The 17,355-nt window shown below is 46.1% G+C and overlaps 2 protein-coding genes across 5 annotated transcripts in view; both read left to right on the forward strand.

Moving 5' to 3' along the window:
* Window positions 1–17,355, forward strand: part of LOC141197752 (uncharacterized) — an 85,753-nt gene that overhangs the window by 14,165 nt on the left and 54,233 nt on the right. The gene's annotated exons all lie outside the window — the stretch shown is intronic.
* The window catches only part of LOC141197751 (uncharacterized), a 43,781-nt gene that overhangs the window by 14,164 nt on the left and 12,262 nt on the right, over window positions 1–17,355 (forward strand). For 2 of the 4 annotated variants that reach the window (XM_073662839.1, XM_073662838.1), the window contains 5 exons: window positions 14,345–14,503; window positions 14,633–14,809; window positions 14,893–15,016; window positions 15,100–15,197; window positions 15,396–15,486. In XM_073662839.1, the coding sequence (XP_073518940.1) occupies window positions 14,411–14,503; window positions 14,633–14,809; window positions 14,893–15,016; window positions 15,100–15,197; window positions 15,396–15,486 (583 nt within the window). In that variant the 5' untranslated portion in view covers window positions 14,345–14,410. Of the gene's footprint in view, window positions 1–1,007; window positions 1,311–14,344; window positions 14,504–14,632; window positions 14,810–14,892; window positions 15,017–15,099; window positions 15,198–15,395; window positions 15,487–17,355 lie in introns of all 4 variants that reach the window. The other 2 variants (XM_073662837.1, XM_073662840.1) reach the window with 2 other exon arrangements.

A 17,355-nucleotide genomic window follows, 5' to 3' on the forward strand; every position in this document is an offset into this window, starting at 1 on the left:
GTAGTCACTCGGTTCCATAGAACTCAGGAGGTAGTTCTCCCAACCTTTTGCTTTCCCCCCAAAAATCAAAAAGAGGAGAGGCTACACACTTTAGACGTGAGGAGGTGCGTACTCAAATACCTACAGATTTCACGCAGTTTTAGGAAGGATAATTCCCTATTTATATGCCATCAGGGGGCTAGAAAGGGTTGTAAGGCCTCAAAGTCTACGATTGCAAGATGGATTAGAGAGGCCATATCCCTCGCCTACTCCTCAGGGAATAAGGAGGTTCCGGAGGGGTTGAGAGCTCATTCCACCAGAGCGATAGCAACCTCCTGGGCGGAGAAAACGGGGCTTTCCATCGAAGAGATATGTAAGGCTGACACTTGGTCTTCTCCTTCTACCTTTTATAGGCATTATAGATTGGACCTGGGTGTCTCTGCTGATCTCACCTTTGGGAGAAGGGTGCTTCAAGCGGTGATCCCTCCCTAATTTCCTTTCGTCTCTGTAATTCTCTCGTGGTGCTGTCATGGGAGAACGAATAAAGCCTTAGTTACTTACCGGTAACGGGATTTTTCGGAGCCCATGACAGCACCCGTATATTCCCTCCCTTCACTGGTGTTTTGCACTCCCGTAGAGTTGGCTTTCCTTTGTTTTGTGCACCTTTGGGAGAAGTTGGTGAAAGTAATGTACTTAATGTAATGATGTGTTTATTGTAACTAACCTTGGCGGTCCTCTCATGCTCTGTTAACTAAACTGAGGTGAGAGAGAGGTGCCGCCCTTTTTAACCTGTAGGTTTCCTGTCCTTGATGGGCGGATCCTCTCTCTCGTGGTGCTGTCATGGGCTCCGAAAAATCCCGTTACCGGTAAGTAACTAAGGCTTTTCTCAGCTAAAAGTCTAGACTCTTAGATCAGGAATAGGCAAGACATTTATAGGATTTTTACAGGATGAAAATGGAGAAATGGTAAGAGAGGATGTTGAGAAGGCCGAACTTTTTAATTCCTATTTTGCATCTGTTTTCTCTCAGAAAGAAAATGTAACATCAACTGATCTTCACTGTCCTTTTAAAGGAATAGAAGAATCCAAGTTATCTGTAAACAGAGAGATTGTGAGGGAATATTTAGCTAATATAAATGAGTTCAAGTCTCCAGGTCCAGATGAATTACACCCCAGAGTACTGAAGGAGATCGTAGAAGAAATTTTAGAACCACTCTCCATAATCTTTGAAAATTCTTGGAGAACAGGAGAAGTCCCAGAAGACTGGAGAAGAGCAAATGTTGTTCCTATCTTCAAAAAGGGGAAGAAGGTGGACCCAGGGAACTATAGGCCGGTGAGTCTGACTTCTATACCAGGAAAGATCTTTGAACAAATTATTAAACAACATGTATGTAAGTACATGGATAAGAATGAAGTGATTAACCAGAGTCAGCATGGGTTTGTAACTAACAAGTCATGTCAGACTAACTTAATTTCCTTCTATGACAGAATCACTGACTGGGTGGATCAGGGAAATGCTGTAGATATAGTATATCTTGACTTCAGCAAAGCATTTGACAAAGTATCTCACACCATCCTTATTGAAAAAATGACCAAGTATGCAATGGACCAGGCAACTGTTAGGTGGATTCATAACTGGCTTAGTGATCGGACTCAAAGAGTGGTTGTAAATGGCTTCACATCCAGCTAGATGAATGTCTCAAGTGGGGTACCACAGGGCTCTGTCCTGGGACCTGTATTGTTCAACATCTTTATCAATGATTTAGATGAAGGAATTGAGGGTAAACTGATTAAATTTGCTGATGACACAAAGCTAGGAGGGATAGCTAATACTAGAGAAGAGAGAGAGAGGATTCAAAAAGACCTAAATAAACTGGAGCAGTGGGCAGCAACCAGAATGTTTTTTAACAGGGAAAAATGCAAAGTACTACATCTGGGCAATAAAAATGAAAAAAGCATATACAGAATGGGAGGAATAGAGCTAAGCAACAGTACATGTGAAAAAGACTTAGGTATACTAATAGATCATAGACTGAACATGAGTCAACAGTGTGATGCAGCAGCAAAAAAGGCAAATACAATTCTGGGATGTATTAACAGAAGCATACAGTCTAGATCACGTGAAGTCATTATCGGTCTTTACTCCTCTTTGGTCAGACCTCATCTGGAATACTGTGTACAGTTTTGGGCACCACATTTTAAAAAAGATATAGACAAACTGGAGCAAGTTCAGAGAAGAGCGACCAGAATGGTGACTGGTCTGCAAACCATGTCCTATGAGGAAAGGTTGCAGGATTTGGGAATGTTTAGCTTGCAAAAAAGAAGACTGGGAGAAGACTGAATAGCTGTCTACAAATATGTCAAGGGCTGTCACATTTTAGAAGGATCATCTTTATTCTCATTTGCACAAGGAAAGACTAGAAGCAATGGGATGAAACTAAATGGGAGGAGACACAGATTAGATATTAGAAAAAACTTTTTGACAGTTAGGGTGATTAATGAGTGGAACAGGCTGCCACGAGAGGTGGTGAGTTCCCCTTCAATGGACGTCTTCAAACAGAGGCTGGACAGACATCTGTCTGAGATGATTTAGTGAATCCTGCTTTGAGCAGGGGGTTGGACCAGATGACCCAGGAGGTCCCTTCCAACTCTACCATTCTATGATTCTAGGACATTTCATAACTTTCCCAAATTCTTATGAAAAAATATTCCTCACAAACTGCATTGAACTACTGTACCCAATTTATTATATATTTTAGGCGTCGGAGTGGGTCCATTTTATACCGAATCCACCAAAATGGGCACCGACTCCGACTCCACAGCCCTGGTTTGGACCCTAGGGACACTCATCTACCATAAACTATTAAAGTGGGATAGCCACCACTGCATCCTACTAAAAAAAAAAAAAAATATCCAAGGGCCAATGTTTTACAGTTGAGAAGAAACTGCTCTAATGTCACAGATATTAATATACAGGCAATAGACATGAACACCAGATTCAGGGAAAAAGGTATCCAAAGTACATTTTGGATTCCGCACGATTGTTTGCTGAAAAACAGGAGAGAGAGACACTTCTACATACCTAACCAAGACGCCAAGAAAAATATGGGATAACACAAGTAATAGGAACTTGTGACCATATCTTTAATATCCTCAGAAAACACTAGGATGTACTTGTGGCTGACCTGGACCTGAGGGTGCTTTGTGATCTGCTCCCACAATAACTTTCAGAAAGGGTTAGTCAATTAGGGACCGTTTAGTGCATAGTTTCTAAAAAAAACTGCACCCAAGGGGACATGGCTGGATAGAAGAATCTGGTTTCTTTAGATGTGTAGAAAGTTGTACATGTAATTGGATGAGACCATGTAAATCTTTCTCGAGTTCCTCTACAGGTGAAACCTCTTTCCAGAGGGATTATTCCAACTGTAAAACCTTGTATACTTGTATATGTGGCCACATGCACCTACCTCCTAGGTTATGTAAGCACGACCAAGAGGCAGTCTAAGAGGAGTGTCGGGGGGGGGGGGGGGGGGGAGCATTTGGGCGAAATACACCATGGTTGGGTGTCACGGGTGTGTCAGAGGTGACAGACAGTCGCCCTGCAGGGGTTTGCAGGAGATCTCCACGTTTGGCAATGCAGACAGCTGCCTAGATGAGAGGCTGTGTTTAGGACACAGATTCTACCTCCATTTAGTCTGGGTGTATATATACCTGGTGTGTCTATGTTGGCGTCGCCGGGTATACTCATTTCTACTTGGAACTTGGCTGAAGCAGTATCACGTCCTCTTTGGAGTCTTGAGGCCGTGTGCCCTGTTGGAGTTTCTTCTAAAGCAAAGTTTTAATTCCCCTGTGTTGTCTTTCCCTTTTGTCTTTAGAGTGCTAGCGGAGGTTGACTAGTGCTCATCTCCTTCCACCCCCAGCTATAGCCTTACGACAGGGATAGTTGGGCAAGGCATGTGATGGGCGACAGCTGCGGAGGCTGTATAGAGACGTTAGGGGGAGACAGGGTGATGCTAGTCCAGATTAGGAGGTCACCTCTTCCCCCTTTTCCATAATGTCTGGGCTCCCTTTCCCTTTCTCCTCTGTGTTGCACTCACACCTGGCGTGACATTGGGACACCCCATTAGTGAGACACATGAACAGTGCACATTGAGGTGAAACAAGCGACATCTCCTTTTGCATCATTGAGGTGGTTAAACCCAATGTGAGAGGTGGTGATCTTAATAGATGTATCCTCAAAAAAGAAAGTGAATGTATTTCCAGACTGGATTCACTAGGCCCTAAGGGACTGAATGAGCAAATTTCCTATGCCTGTTTTGTATGAATACAGCCCCATTCTGGATTACATTTTAGGATTTTATACTCTACCCATTGCTACTCAGTTCCCTGTGAACGAGGTTCACATATTGTTTTACTTCATCAAGAGATCTGAGCTTCTATATCAGAATTATTTCTTATCAGTTATATCCCAATTATACTATTTAGTAACTAACAAGTGTGGTGTTCCTTGTGTATCTCTAATTATGCAATAGGGGTCAAATATGACCATTTAGGAGTATACTGTGGGCCACCATACCATATATTTTGTAGTGATAAAGTAGATCCACATGCCGATTGCATGATGGAAGGATGTGCAATACTTGTTTTTAGTCTCCCATGATACTGATCTCAGAGGATTTTTCTGTTGGTGGAATGCAATCCAATACCATATGCACTCCGGTGTGGAACGCAGACATATGGGCATGCACATTTGTGGACAATGATCCTAGATGGAATGATGACTACGGGCATGCGCAGTCACAGGTACGAGTTTCACGGCGGCAATCAGTTTATCTGGTGTTTCAGCATAAAGCACGTCACTTCCGGACATGCACACTAGGTGATGGACATTATCGAACCTCTAGCTCATGAGAAGTAGCGTAGGTGCAGTATATTATTGTAGACAGACTCTATTCTGTATATCCTGTGACAATTCACCTCTAGGAATGGGAATGAGCATCATAGTCTGGGAGGGGTTTTGGATGAAGTGGGATATTTAAACATGGACACCTGGCTATTAGGCACGCTATGTTGAACATCATGAATTATCATCCCTGTATCAAGCCTCCTAATGAACCTGTTGGGAAAATGCATTGAGGCGAATTATTGAAACATTCTCTGAGTACCATACCCTTTCCTTTATACATATTGTAGGGGATTTACTCACTGGGGCACAATAGGAGGAAAACAGGAGGCATGTTCTTAAATTTCATGTGGGTTTATTACTTCATAAACCCAGAAGCCAAACAGAAAAGCAAATAGCCTTTAGATCAGGCAAACAAAGTAAATGTCCTTAGCAGGTCTCTACTCAGCCAGGCCTGTGTGGCACACAAGCTGGGGTAGCGTCCAGTGTCTTGGCTTGGTCTGAAGACAAACATACACAGTAGGCCTTCTACCTCCAAACACACAGACTATGTGCCAAACAACAGCCTTCATTTTATAGGCTGTTAACCACACCCAGAGATGAGGTATGTGGGTAGCTGGACCCGCCCATTCTCCTAGCTACCCGTAACCCGGCTCCCAGGTGCACCAAACGATCTTCTTAGTGCTTATGTGCTCTAGAGAAACACTCCGGATTACATCACACAGACCAGCCATCTCTGTGACACATACCTCCCATGGACTACGCGACCATTAGCCACCTTACATACCCCCCCGCCTAAACCTGTGGGGTTGACACCTTTTACTACCAGACAGGGGATTCTCGAGAGAGCATCGGCATTACCATGTAGCTTCCCTGCTCTATGTTCTACAGGGAAGTAGGAGTCCTGTAGGGCTAAAAACCCGAGGGTGACTCTGGCATTTTTTCACTTTTTTCCCTCATCCATCTGAGTGGAGCATAGTCGGATAATAATCTAAATTTTCGACCTAACAGTACGGTAAGGTGTCCACCGCACACTTTATAGCCGAGCGTTCCTTCTCTATGACCGAATAATTTTTCTCGCAGGAGAACAGCTTTCTACTCAGGTAGAGGACAGGGTGCTCCTCCCCGTGTATCTCCTGGGAAAGGACTGCTGCTAACACGACATCTGAGACATCTGTCTGGAGTATAAACTCTTTCTTGAAGTCCGGGGCAACCAGGACCGGTTGCCTACACAGAGCCAGTTTCATCTTTTGAAAGGACGTCTCCTCCTCTGCTGTCCACTTGGCCTTGGCTGATTTTGTCCCTTTAAGGAGGTCAGTCAGGGGTGCGGCCATCATGGCGAAGTTTGGGATGAATTTTCCTGTAGTATCCCACGATTCCCAGGAAGGCTCTGACTTGCTTTTTCGACACCGGTCTCAGCCAATTTTGGATTGCTTCTACTTTAATATTTTGGGGTTTTATCTTGACTCTACCCATTACATATCCGAAGTACTTGGCTTCTTATTTCCCCATGCCACATTTCTTCGAGTTTATTGAAAACCCCACCTTCCTCAGAGCATCAAACACAGCCTGAATCTTTTCCAGATGACTCTCCCAGTCTGGACTGAAGATAATAATATTGTTCAGGTATGTTGCAGCATATTGCTTATGGGATGCAAGGATGCAATCCATAGCTCTCTGGAATTTTGCAGGGGCCCCCTGCAGTCCAAACGGCATACGGGCATACTGGAAGCATCCGTCCAGCGTAGAAAACGCAGTCTTCTCTTTGGCTACCTGTGCCATGGGGGTCTGCCAATATCCCTCCGTCAGATCCAAGGTGGTTATGTGCCTTGCTGGCCCAAGCCTCTTGATCAGCTCGACGACGCGTGGCATGTGATATGCATCAAATTTCAAACCTCATTCAACTTCCGATAGTCGTTGCAGAATCTCCACTCACCATTGGGATTTGGGACCAAGACAATCAGGCTCGACCAACTGCTCTTGGATTCTTCAATGACACTGAGCTTCAGCATACAAGCTACCTCTTTGGATATCAACTCTTGTCGGGCCTCAGGTATCTGATAGGGCTTCAAGTTCACCCGCACATGTGGCTTCGTCAGAACCTTGTGTTCTATGACCCTTGTGCAGCCCGACAATTCCGAGAACAGATCCCTATTCTTCTGCATCAACTCCCAGCACTGCTGTTTCTTGGCCTTCGTTAGCGTTTCCGCTATTGCGACTCCTCCAACGTCACCTTCTAGCTTGCCCAGCAAGCATGGAGCTTCCACAGCCTCTCTGTCTTGCCACGGCTTGATGAGGTTGATGTGGTATATCTGGTACAGCTTACGTCGTCCCGGTTGATGAACCTTGTAGTTCGCTTCACCCACTTTTTCCACCCTTGCCACATGGCCAAGAACTTACTTTCCACCGTAGTAATTAGCATGAGGACTCCGGTCTCCCGGATTGAAGTGCCTCACTCTGGCTGACTGGTTGTAGACTCTGGCATGAGCTTCTTGTGCCTGGAGGAGATGTTCTTTTACAATGGGCATCACCTTCACAATCCTCTCCTGCATCAGAGCAACCATGCTCGATGACGCTCCTATGGGGCGTGAATTCGGCTTCCCAGATTTCCTTTGTGACATCCAGAAGACCCTGCGAATGTCGGCCATACAGAAGTTCGAATGGCGAGAACCCTCTAGAGGCCTGTGAAACCTTTCGGTTGGAGAACAACAGATACGGTAGGAGACAGTCCCAGTCTCTACTGTCCCTTTCTATGTCCTTCCTCAGTATACTCTTCAGAGTCTTGTTAAACCTTTCGACTAGGCTATCCGTCTGAGGATGGTATACTGAAGTCCTCAGTTGGGAGATTTGGAGGGCTTTGCATAACTCCCTCATCACCTTACTCATAGAGGGAATTCCCCGGTCAGTGAGTATCTCCCTTTGGTAAGCCTGTTGGGGGGAAAAAACGTGGACCAACTCACGGGATTTATTCTTTGCGGAGGAGTTTCTCAGTGGAATCACTTCAGGATAGCGTGTGGCATAGTCCAGGATAACCAATATAAATTGATGCCCACAAGCAGATTCAACCAGGGGACTGACCAAGTCCATAGCAATTCTCTCGAACGGCACTTCAATAATGGGCAATGGCACGAGGGGACTTCAAAAGTGAGAGGTGGGGTCGGTTAACTGGCACGTAGTGCAAGACCTGCAATACTTAAATATTTCCCGGTGACATCTGGGCCAATAGAACCTTTGTAAAAGATAATGCCTTACCAACACCAGATGTAGCAAGCCTCCATGATAAAGGCGGGGCCAGCACATGTGCAAAATACTGATGCAGACAGCCACTCACTAACCTACCAATTCATGGAGGGGGGTGGCTGTCTAGTATTATACATGCACACCGATGGAGTCTGCATAGGGCGCCAGTCACACAGATAAGTGTGGTGCACAGTTTCTGGCTTGCAGCTTGTTGATGACACCCATACTATTAGATCAGGCGGGCTGCCCAGCACTATATACGTGCACCCCCACAAGACATACGCCCCAATTCCCCCAGCCAACACTAAAGAGGCCTGGCCTCATCCTGCAAAAAAATGTGCAAAAAAGATGAAAAATAGTGTAGAAGATAAATACACCACATGAGGTGTTGGTCGATATTTTGGCCAAAATACAGAAGCTCGCAACCCAAACGTCAAGGGTCCTCATACTTGCGAGTCCTAACACTAAACATTAAAAATGGTGAACATTGGACATAATTTCAAAAAACATCACAGTAAGGCTGTATGCCCACTATGCGTTTTTTAAGCGTTTCCGCAGCGGCAATTCCGCTGCAGAAACGCTTAAACGCTTGGTAGAAGGTCTGTCATGTTCCCCAATGATAATCCCATGTGCTGTGCACATGCTGCGGAAATTTCCGCTGCGGATTATCATTGCGGAAAAATCCGCAGCACTACCAATTATTTTGCGGAAGCGCGGCATGTTCGCCGCCATTGACTTACATTGGAACGCATGGAATCCGCATCATTGCATCTGCAGATGCGGAATCCATGCGTTTCAATGTGCGGATGGTACCCGGGTTTGGAGAAGAGGAGACTCTCCTCCGGACCCGGGTACCATAGAACCTGTAAAAAAAAGAATAAAATAAAAAATATACATTATACTTACCTTCTGATGGCCCCCGGTGTCCTTAGCGATGCGTCTTGGCTTGCTGGCAGCTCACGATGGTCTGAAAAGGACCTGCCATGACGTCAATTAGTCATGTGAGGGGTCACGCGACCGCTGACGATGGCAGGTCCTTTAGTCTACCGCGAGCTGCCGGCAAGCCAGGACGCATCGGATAAAGACACCGGGGGCCATCAGAAGGTAAGTATATATTTATTTTTTACCATTCTTTCGGTCACACTATATAAATCCATGCCGGTTGCATGGATTTATATAGTGTGACCAAGTTGTCAAGCACTTTCCAAGTGATGTTAAAATCGCTTGGAAAGCGCTTGACAACCCGCATGCGGAAATGCTTGTGAAGAACACTTCACTTCCGTACAATCCGCATGCGTTTTTTCTGCCAAGGAGATGCAGAAACGCTCAGGAAAAAATCCAGAGCATTTCTGCATCGTGGGCACATAGCCTAAAAGATAATGCCTTACCAACACCAGGTCAGATTACCAATGCACTGCAGGATGCAGCAAGCCTCAATGATAAAGGCGGGGCCAGCACATGTGCCAAATACTGATGCAGACAGCCACTCACTAACCTACCATTTCATGGAGGGAGTGGCTGTGTAGTATTATACATGCACACCGATGGAGTCTGCATAGGGCGCCAGTCACACAGATATGTGTGATGCACATTGTCTGGCTTGCAGCCTATTGATGACGCCCATACTATTAGGCTGTGTGCCCACGATGCGTTTTTAATGCTTTTCCGCAGCGTTTTTGCATGTAGAAGGGCAGCAATGTTCCCCAATGATAATCCGCAAATTTAATTTCCGGTGTGGATTATCATTGCGGAAAAAACGCAGCACTACCAATTATTTTGCGGAAGCGCTGCGTTTTCGCTGCAATTGACTTGCATTAGTACGCGCCAATTCCGAAAGACTGCATCTATACTTGCGTAATTGGCACGTTCTAATGTGCGGATGGTACCCAGTTGTGGAGGACAGGAGACTCTCATCCACACCCAGGTACCATTAAAAAAGCTGTAAAAAAAGAAGAATAAAATAAAAAATAAATATATACTTACCTTCTGGCGGCCCGCAGTGCACTCCTCCTTGCTTCCCGGCACTTAGCGATGGAATGAAGGACCTGCTCTGATGTCAGAGTCATGTGACGGGTCACACGACGCTGACGTTGGCAGGTCCTTCAGTCTACCACTGCCGGCGGCCGGGACCGAGCGAAGCAAGACAGCGCAGGCCATCGGAGGGTAAGTATAGATTTATTTTTTTACATTCTCTCAGGTCACACTATATAAATCCATGCTGGTTGCATGGATTTATATAGTGTGACCAAGTTGACAAGCACTTTCCAAGTGATGCTAAAATTGCTTGGAAAGCGCTTGTCAACCCGCATGCGGAAACGCAAGTGAAGAACGCTTCACTTCCGCATGTCCCTGGCAGGAAAAAGACATGTGCAATCCGCATGTACAATCCGCATGCATTTTTTTCTGCAAGGGAGATGCAGAAACGCTCAGGAAAAAATCCTGAGCATTTCTGCATCGTGGGCACATAGCCTTAGATCAGACGGGCTGCCAAGCACTATATACATGCAAGCACACAAGACATATGCCCCAATTCACCCAGCCAACACTAAAGAGGCCTGGTGGGGTATTTATCATGTGGTGTATTTATCTTATACACTATTTTTAATCTTTTTTGCACTGTGCACCCGCCCTATGCAGACTCCATCGGTGTGCATGTATAATACTACACAGTCACCCCCTCCATGAATTTGGTAGGTTAGTGAGTGGCTGTCTGCTTCAGTATTTTGCACATGTGCTGGCCCTGCCTTTATGATGCAGGCTTGCTGCATCCTGCAGTGCATTGGCAATCTGACCTGGTGTGGGTAAGGTATTATCTTTTACTGTGATGTTTTTTGAAATTATGTCCAGTGTTCACCAATAGAACCTTTGCACGATCCGTTCCTGCGTTTTAACCACTCCCAGATGTCCCCCCAAGACATGTGAATGGGCCATGTCCAACACCTTCCGTCTAAAGGGGCCCGGCACTATTAACTGCTCCACACTCTCCTCCCTCACTTTCTTGACCCGGTACAACAACTCCTTACTCATCATAAAATGGGGAAACCTTGTGTCAGTCCCTGACTCCTGTGCAACCCCATTTATAATAGTGACATTATTAAAGGCTTCCTTCAGAGTTAGGTCCCTATGTTGGGCTGACCCAAAATTCTCGCTGGTCACCTCTAACTCTGGAATTGCAGACTCAGGGGGCACTACCTCCTCATCCCCCACAAGGACACAAAAAGGAAACCTGTCTGACTCTGGGTGTGGTGATATCTCATTAGGGTTAATTTTTTTCTTATCTGAGCCAGCGAACTCAGAACCCTTCCTCCACAGATCCCAAAACAAGCAAAAGTCCCAGCCTATAATAATAGGGTGCAACAAGTCCTGAACGACGCCGACCTCGTGGGACTCTGTACCGTGGGCCATTTCAATGTCCACTCTGGCCCGTAGGGTAGTCTTTAGCATCACCATGAATGCGCTGAACGCCGACTTTTTTCCCCGGGATAATTTGGAGGGGGTCACCAGGCTCCCGGAGTCTAGCAGTGCCGTTACTTCCCATCTGTTCACCTTCATGTGACATGCTTGTGGCCCCTCGCTGGGTGGACAGTTCACCCTGCAGGCCGGATAAGCATAATATGAACAACGTTGTCCTATGCTGCAGTCCATCGGCTCAAGGGTCAGGGGATGACGGGCGGCTATATGGCCTGGGCCGTGGCACCGCCAGCAAACAACATCACCTGTATGGACCTTGGGCACCACCTCCCTCGTCCATTTGGACCTTGGAAGTCCCACCACCTTTTGGGCCTGCACCCCCTGTTGGGAACTCCAGCATGTAGTGGGCTGCCTTCCCAAGGAACCTTCAACCCCCTGGTATCTCTCGATCAGTCCGACCAGTTAATCCGCATACCGGGGATCACCCTGGGCAACCCAAGGCTGTATGGGCCTCGGCAGGGAGTGCACAAACCGGTCCATCACCACCCACTCTACCATCTGCGCAGGCATTGAGGACTCTGGCTGCAGCCACTTCTGGACCAGGTGCAGCAGGTCAAACATTTGGGACAGAGGTGGTTTGTTCTGGTGATACGAACCCACTGTGCCCTGATAGTCATTGTCAACCCCAAGCGTGCGAGAATCTCACTTTTTAGCTTGCCATACTCTTTGGCATCCTGCAAAGCTAAATCATAGTACGCCTACTAGGCGTACTTCTGGGGCTCTCCAAGTCAAGTATGGCGACAATACCTCTGCCCACTGCTCTTGTGGAAATTTCTCCCTCTCGGCCACCCTTTGAAACACCATCAGGAAGGTCTCAACGTCACCCCCCCGGGGTCATTTTCTGCAAAGCCCATCATACCGCCTTCCGGACATGGGAGTCCTCAGTCGGACCTGGGGTTGGAGCGCTCATCCTGTCCTGGATGGCGGTTGCCAGAAGCTGCATCTGCTGACGTTGTTTCTGCTAGTGCTGCTGGATCTGCTGTAACTACAGCCTGTTGGTCTCCTGTTGATGCTGCTGCGACTGGACCAGGTGTTTCAGCAGGTCCTCCATTTCGTCTGGCGATGCTTGCTGGCTTGCGACAGACTTCACCCAGGGCATGCAGTCCATCCTGTAGCAGTCACACGTCTCTGCTGGTAATGCTACCCGCAAGTCTAACACTAATTGTGGAGGTTTTACTCACTTGGGTGTGACAGGAGGAAAACAGGAGGCATGTTCCTTTAAAAGTTCATGTGGGTTTATTGCTTCATAAACCCAGAAGCCAAACAGAAAAGAAAATAGCCTTTAGATCAGGCAAACAAAGTAAATGTCTTTAGCAGGTCTCTGCTCAGCCAGGCCTGTGTGGCACACAAGCTGGGGTAGCGTCCAGTGTCCTGGCTTGGTCTGAAGACAAACATACACAGGAGGCCTTCTCCCTCCAAACACACAGACCATGTGCCAAACAACAGCCTCCATTTTATAGGCTGTTAACCACACCCAGAGGTGTGGTATGTGGGGGGTAGCTGGACACGTCCATTCTCTCCTAGCTACCCGTAACCCGGCTCCCAGATGCACCAAACGATCCTCTTAGTGCTTATCTGCCCTAGAGAAACACTCCGGGTTACATCACACAGACCAGCCATCTCTGTGACACATGCCTCCCATTGACTACACAACCATTAACCAACTTAGAATACTTTGATACATATCTGGTTTTATGATTACCCCACGGCTGATGAAAGGGAATCTGTTACCCCCTGGAACTTATCTGACCTCTAATATTGGCATACAGGTGATAGAAATGTGAATCTATACATACCTTTATGCCTCATATTAGAGGTCTGTTTGCTGAGAAATGGCTTTTTATTCAGTGAAGATTCTGATGCTTGCTGGCCTTGGGGAGTGGATTCCCTTTAATAAATACTCACTTAGCCCCATTCTTCGTGCAGATACTAATAAATACAGGACCTATGAGATTTTTACCATATGATAGTTGGATAGTTAGGGGTGTATCATCCATAGCAGCAGCCCACAGGGCCACTATGGTGCCCGTTAAAAAAACACAGAATTTGAGCTTGGTTTAAGTTGGTATCCATGCAGCACATAAATGCTTGTTTACTATGGCCATAAATGAGAAAAAAACTATAAGAAGAAAAATGATCTTAAACCCTGCTGTAAATAAATAAATAAAAAGCAAAAGTGCATTTAAATAAAATAGGGTTCCTAGTAACACTGTTTTTGATCAAAAATAGCATGAAAGCTATCCCACCATGGTAAAATGAACCCATTCTGGATAGTCCTACTCTGCTTAATATTAAAAAACTTACCATGTATCAAAGCCTCAAACTTCTGTGTGTGAATCAGACATGAGAACTAACGTGATAGAAGATTACAGTCCGGGGAAGACGGGAAACATTCATATAGACGACCGGTGGAGATGTAGTCAGTGAAGAACTCTGGCTAAATATGTTTGTAGAGCCGTAGTAGAAGATGAAGATGACGTCGTCCTCCTCATGAAGTAGTTATTTCTCATGTCACGTGTAATGAATATCTCCTGCAGTATTGCTAATGCCGATTGCAGTGTCGGTAAATGAGACGAGAATTAGCTTTATGGAAGATGAGTCTTTGAGAAACGTATTCAGCTACAGACTCCAAGGAAGAAACTGCTTGTTGTCTGTGGCCTAAAATATATAGGTTTTATTACTAGATGTAAAGCAGAAAACGAAATACTGTAAAATAATAAATCTCCTCATATGTTTCCCCTTATTATCTCCAGTAATTGTATTATTACACAATATCAGATCCTCTCAGTGAAGATCTTCTATTTAAGAGAATTTTCCTTATGGACCCATCAAAGATGGATATGGATAGAGACAAGATGGCAGAGAGGATATTACACCTCACCCTAGAGATCCTCTTCCGTCTTACTGGAGAGGTGAGAGATTCTGATGACTCCACATTACATCAATTTTATCTATGGGAATAACAGATGGACAGAACTGGAGAGGTGAGGACTCTGGAAATGTCTGAAGTGAGATTTATTTATATGTCTTTCCATAACCAGGATTACATATTAGTGAAGACCTCTAGTGAGCGCTGTCAGGACCCTGTGTCTGAGGGATGGGAAAGACCCCTGAGCCCAATCACAGAGGCTCCACCTCACCCCCTGATACATGAGGATATCAATGACCAGAAGATCGTAGAACTCACCTACGAGATGATTGAGCTGCTGACTGGAGAGGTGACACTGCTTCGAATGCTGGGACTTTATACAGTAATGCTATGAAAGGATCGGGGGGATGACTGTATCATTGTATGTGTCAGGTTCCTATAAGATGTCAGGATGTCACTGTCTATTTCTCCATGGAGGAGTGGGAGTATTTAGAAGGACACAAAGATTTGTACAAAGACGTCATGATGGAGGTTCCTCAGCTCCTCACATCATCAGGTAATAGACAGGACTAAATGCACACGGCCTATAATTATCTGTATGTAAAGAATAAATTCCGTCCCTGTATGTGTTTTTTCCAGAGCTATCCAGTAAGAGGACAACACCAGACAGATGTCCCCATTCTTTTCTTCCACAGGACTGTAAACAAGAAGATCCCAATGTTCCTCAGGATCATCAGGTAGATGGAGAGAAGGTATCATGAGATCTCCCCTATGATGTGTAGACGGCTGTGAAGGTCTTGTGTTCAGTCTTGTTTTATCCACCAGTATTATGTGTTTTCTATTTGTGTAATGAGAACGGTGGAGATGACAGGATTAGAGCTGATCATAGATGTGACTTCTCCATCTGTCTGTGACTTTTACAATATTTGTTTCAGGGTGAAGATCTCACCCATATTAATACTATAGAGGCATATGTGAGGGGTGATGAGTGGTGTAAAGAGGAGATTCCTACATGTGACTACCCAGGTGAGTAGTGACCACTAAATGCAGAGAAGTTACAGATTCTTCTCAGTCACCGGCTGTGGCTGCTTTATCGGTGGTGTAGTCCGGCCGTATCACAATCATATGATCACCATTTTGCCTCTAGACCACAACATTCTCTTCCACCCAAAACTGTTCAAATGATTTTGGGCATTGAAACCCTTTTCCATAGAACTTACAACCTGGAGGATCCACCTACTCACTGTGATTAGGAGACGTTACCTGCCCAGATCTGTAAACCACAAAGCCAGAAAATCACTTAAAAAATATTATGATGGGCCTGTAAGAGAAAGTGGAGGGTAATGATGCTGTTGGCTTCCTAGAACCCTGATATCTTATTGGATGAATCTACCTTTCTCCCTTCTGTTTTGCTGAATGTGCTCATATGGTCCCTACAAGACCAGGTCCAGTCTTTCTGGCCAAACTTCACTTTTATGATTGACCACATTAAATGTGCAGTGAGGCCAAGTGTGAATTTCTGTACAATAACAACAGAGTTTCCCTTTATCCTGACTTTTCAATTTCTTTTAAAACCGACTAATTTCAAACCAAATTGTGATAAACTACACAAAAAAAAACATTACACATGTGACCCGGTGTATCTTTAAGCTAAATTTAAGACTCCTCATCTCTTCACTATTATAAAAAGTTCTCTTTAAATGTCAATATTTCTTGAAACTCATCTGACAGAAAATATTGTCCCTTACGATAGTTTAGATTGCCAAGAGCCACCGAGCCCCATACTCTAATTACCCCAGAGAGGTTTCACCACTAGTTACTCACTACTTACTGATGGAGACTGTTGAGTTTGATCATTTCAGTAGATGTGTTATGGTCTATACTCACAGTTTTGACTATAGTAGTTAGTGCCCAAAATAGTCTGATTTCACCCCTTCCTGCAGCCAGTTTTGTGTTCCTATCTGGGCCCATTTTTCAAATCTGACGTGTGCCACTTTATATGGTGACTAGCTACTGAACTCGTTCTACGCCCGGGTGGTGAGCATTTTTATTGGTATATGGTCTCCCATGCTGGTATGTGTGGTATGTGCTGCCCCCCTCCTGGTATTTGTGCTGCCCCCATCCTGTCCCCACCATCTTATCCTGGTATGCATGGCACCCTCATCCCCAATCCAGGTATGCGTGGTACCCCATCCCTCATCCCCAATCGCGGTATGCGTGGCTCCCCATCCCCAATCGTGGTATGCTTGGCTCCCCTCATCCCCAATCGCGGTATGCTTGGCTCCCCTCATCCCCAATCGCGGTATGCGTGGCTCCCCTCATCCCCAATCGTGGTATGCGTGGCCCCCCTCATCCCCAATCGCGGTATGCGTGGCTCCCCTCATCCCCAATCGCGGTATGCGTGGCTCCCCTCATCCCCAATCGCGGTATGCATGGCTCCCCTCATCCCCAATCGCGGTATGCGTGGCTCCCCTCATCCCCAATCGCGGTATGCATGGCTCCCCTCATCCCCAATCGCGTTATGCGTGGCCCCCCTCATCCCCAATCGCGGTATGCGTGGCTCCCCTCACCCCCAGTCCTGGTATGCGTGGCTCCCCTCACCCCCAGTCCCGGTATGCTTGGCTCCCCTCACCCCCAATTCCCGGTATGCGTGGCTCCCCTCACCCCCATTCCCAGTATGCGTGGCTCCCCTCACCCCCAATCCCAGTATGCGTGGCTCCCCTCACCCCCAATCCTGGTATACGTGGTACCCCTCACTCCACAATCCTGGTATATGCATGGTCCCCTCACCCCACAATCCTGGTATATGCATGGTCCCCTCACCCCACAATCCTGGTATATGCATGGTCCCCTCACCCCACAATCCTGATATGTGTGGCCCCCTCATCCCTTCCA

This window comes from Phyllobates terribilis, unplaced genomic scaffold, assembly GCF_046119375.1.
Source record: "Phyllobates terribilis strain yellow unplaced genomic scaffold, ASM4611937v1 Scaffold_86__1_contigs__length_6382490, whole genome shotgun sequence".
In the NCBI taxonomy this organism is placed as follows: Eukaryota; Metazoa; Chordata; class Amphibia; order Anura; family Dendrobatidae; genus Phyllobates; species Phyllobates terribilis.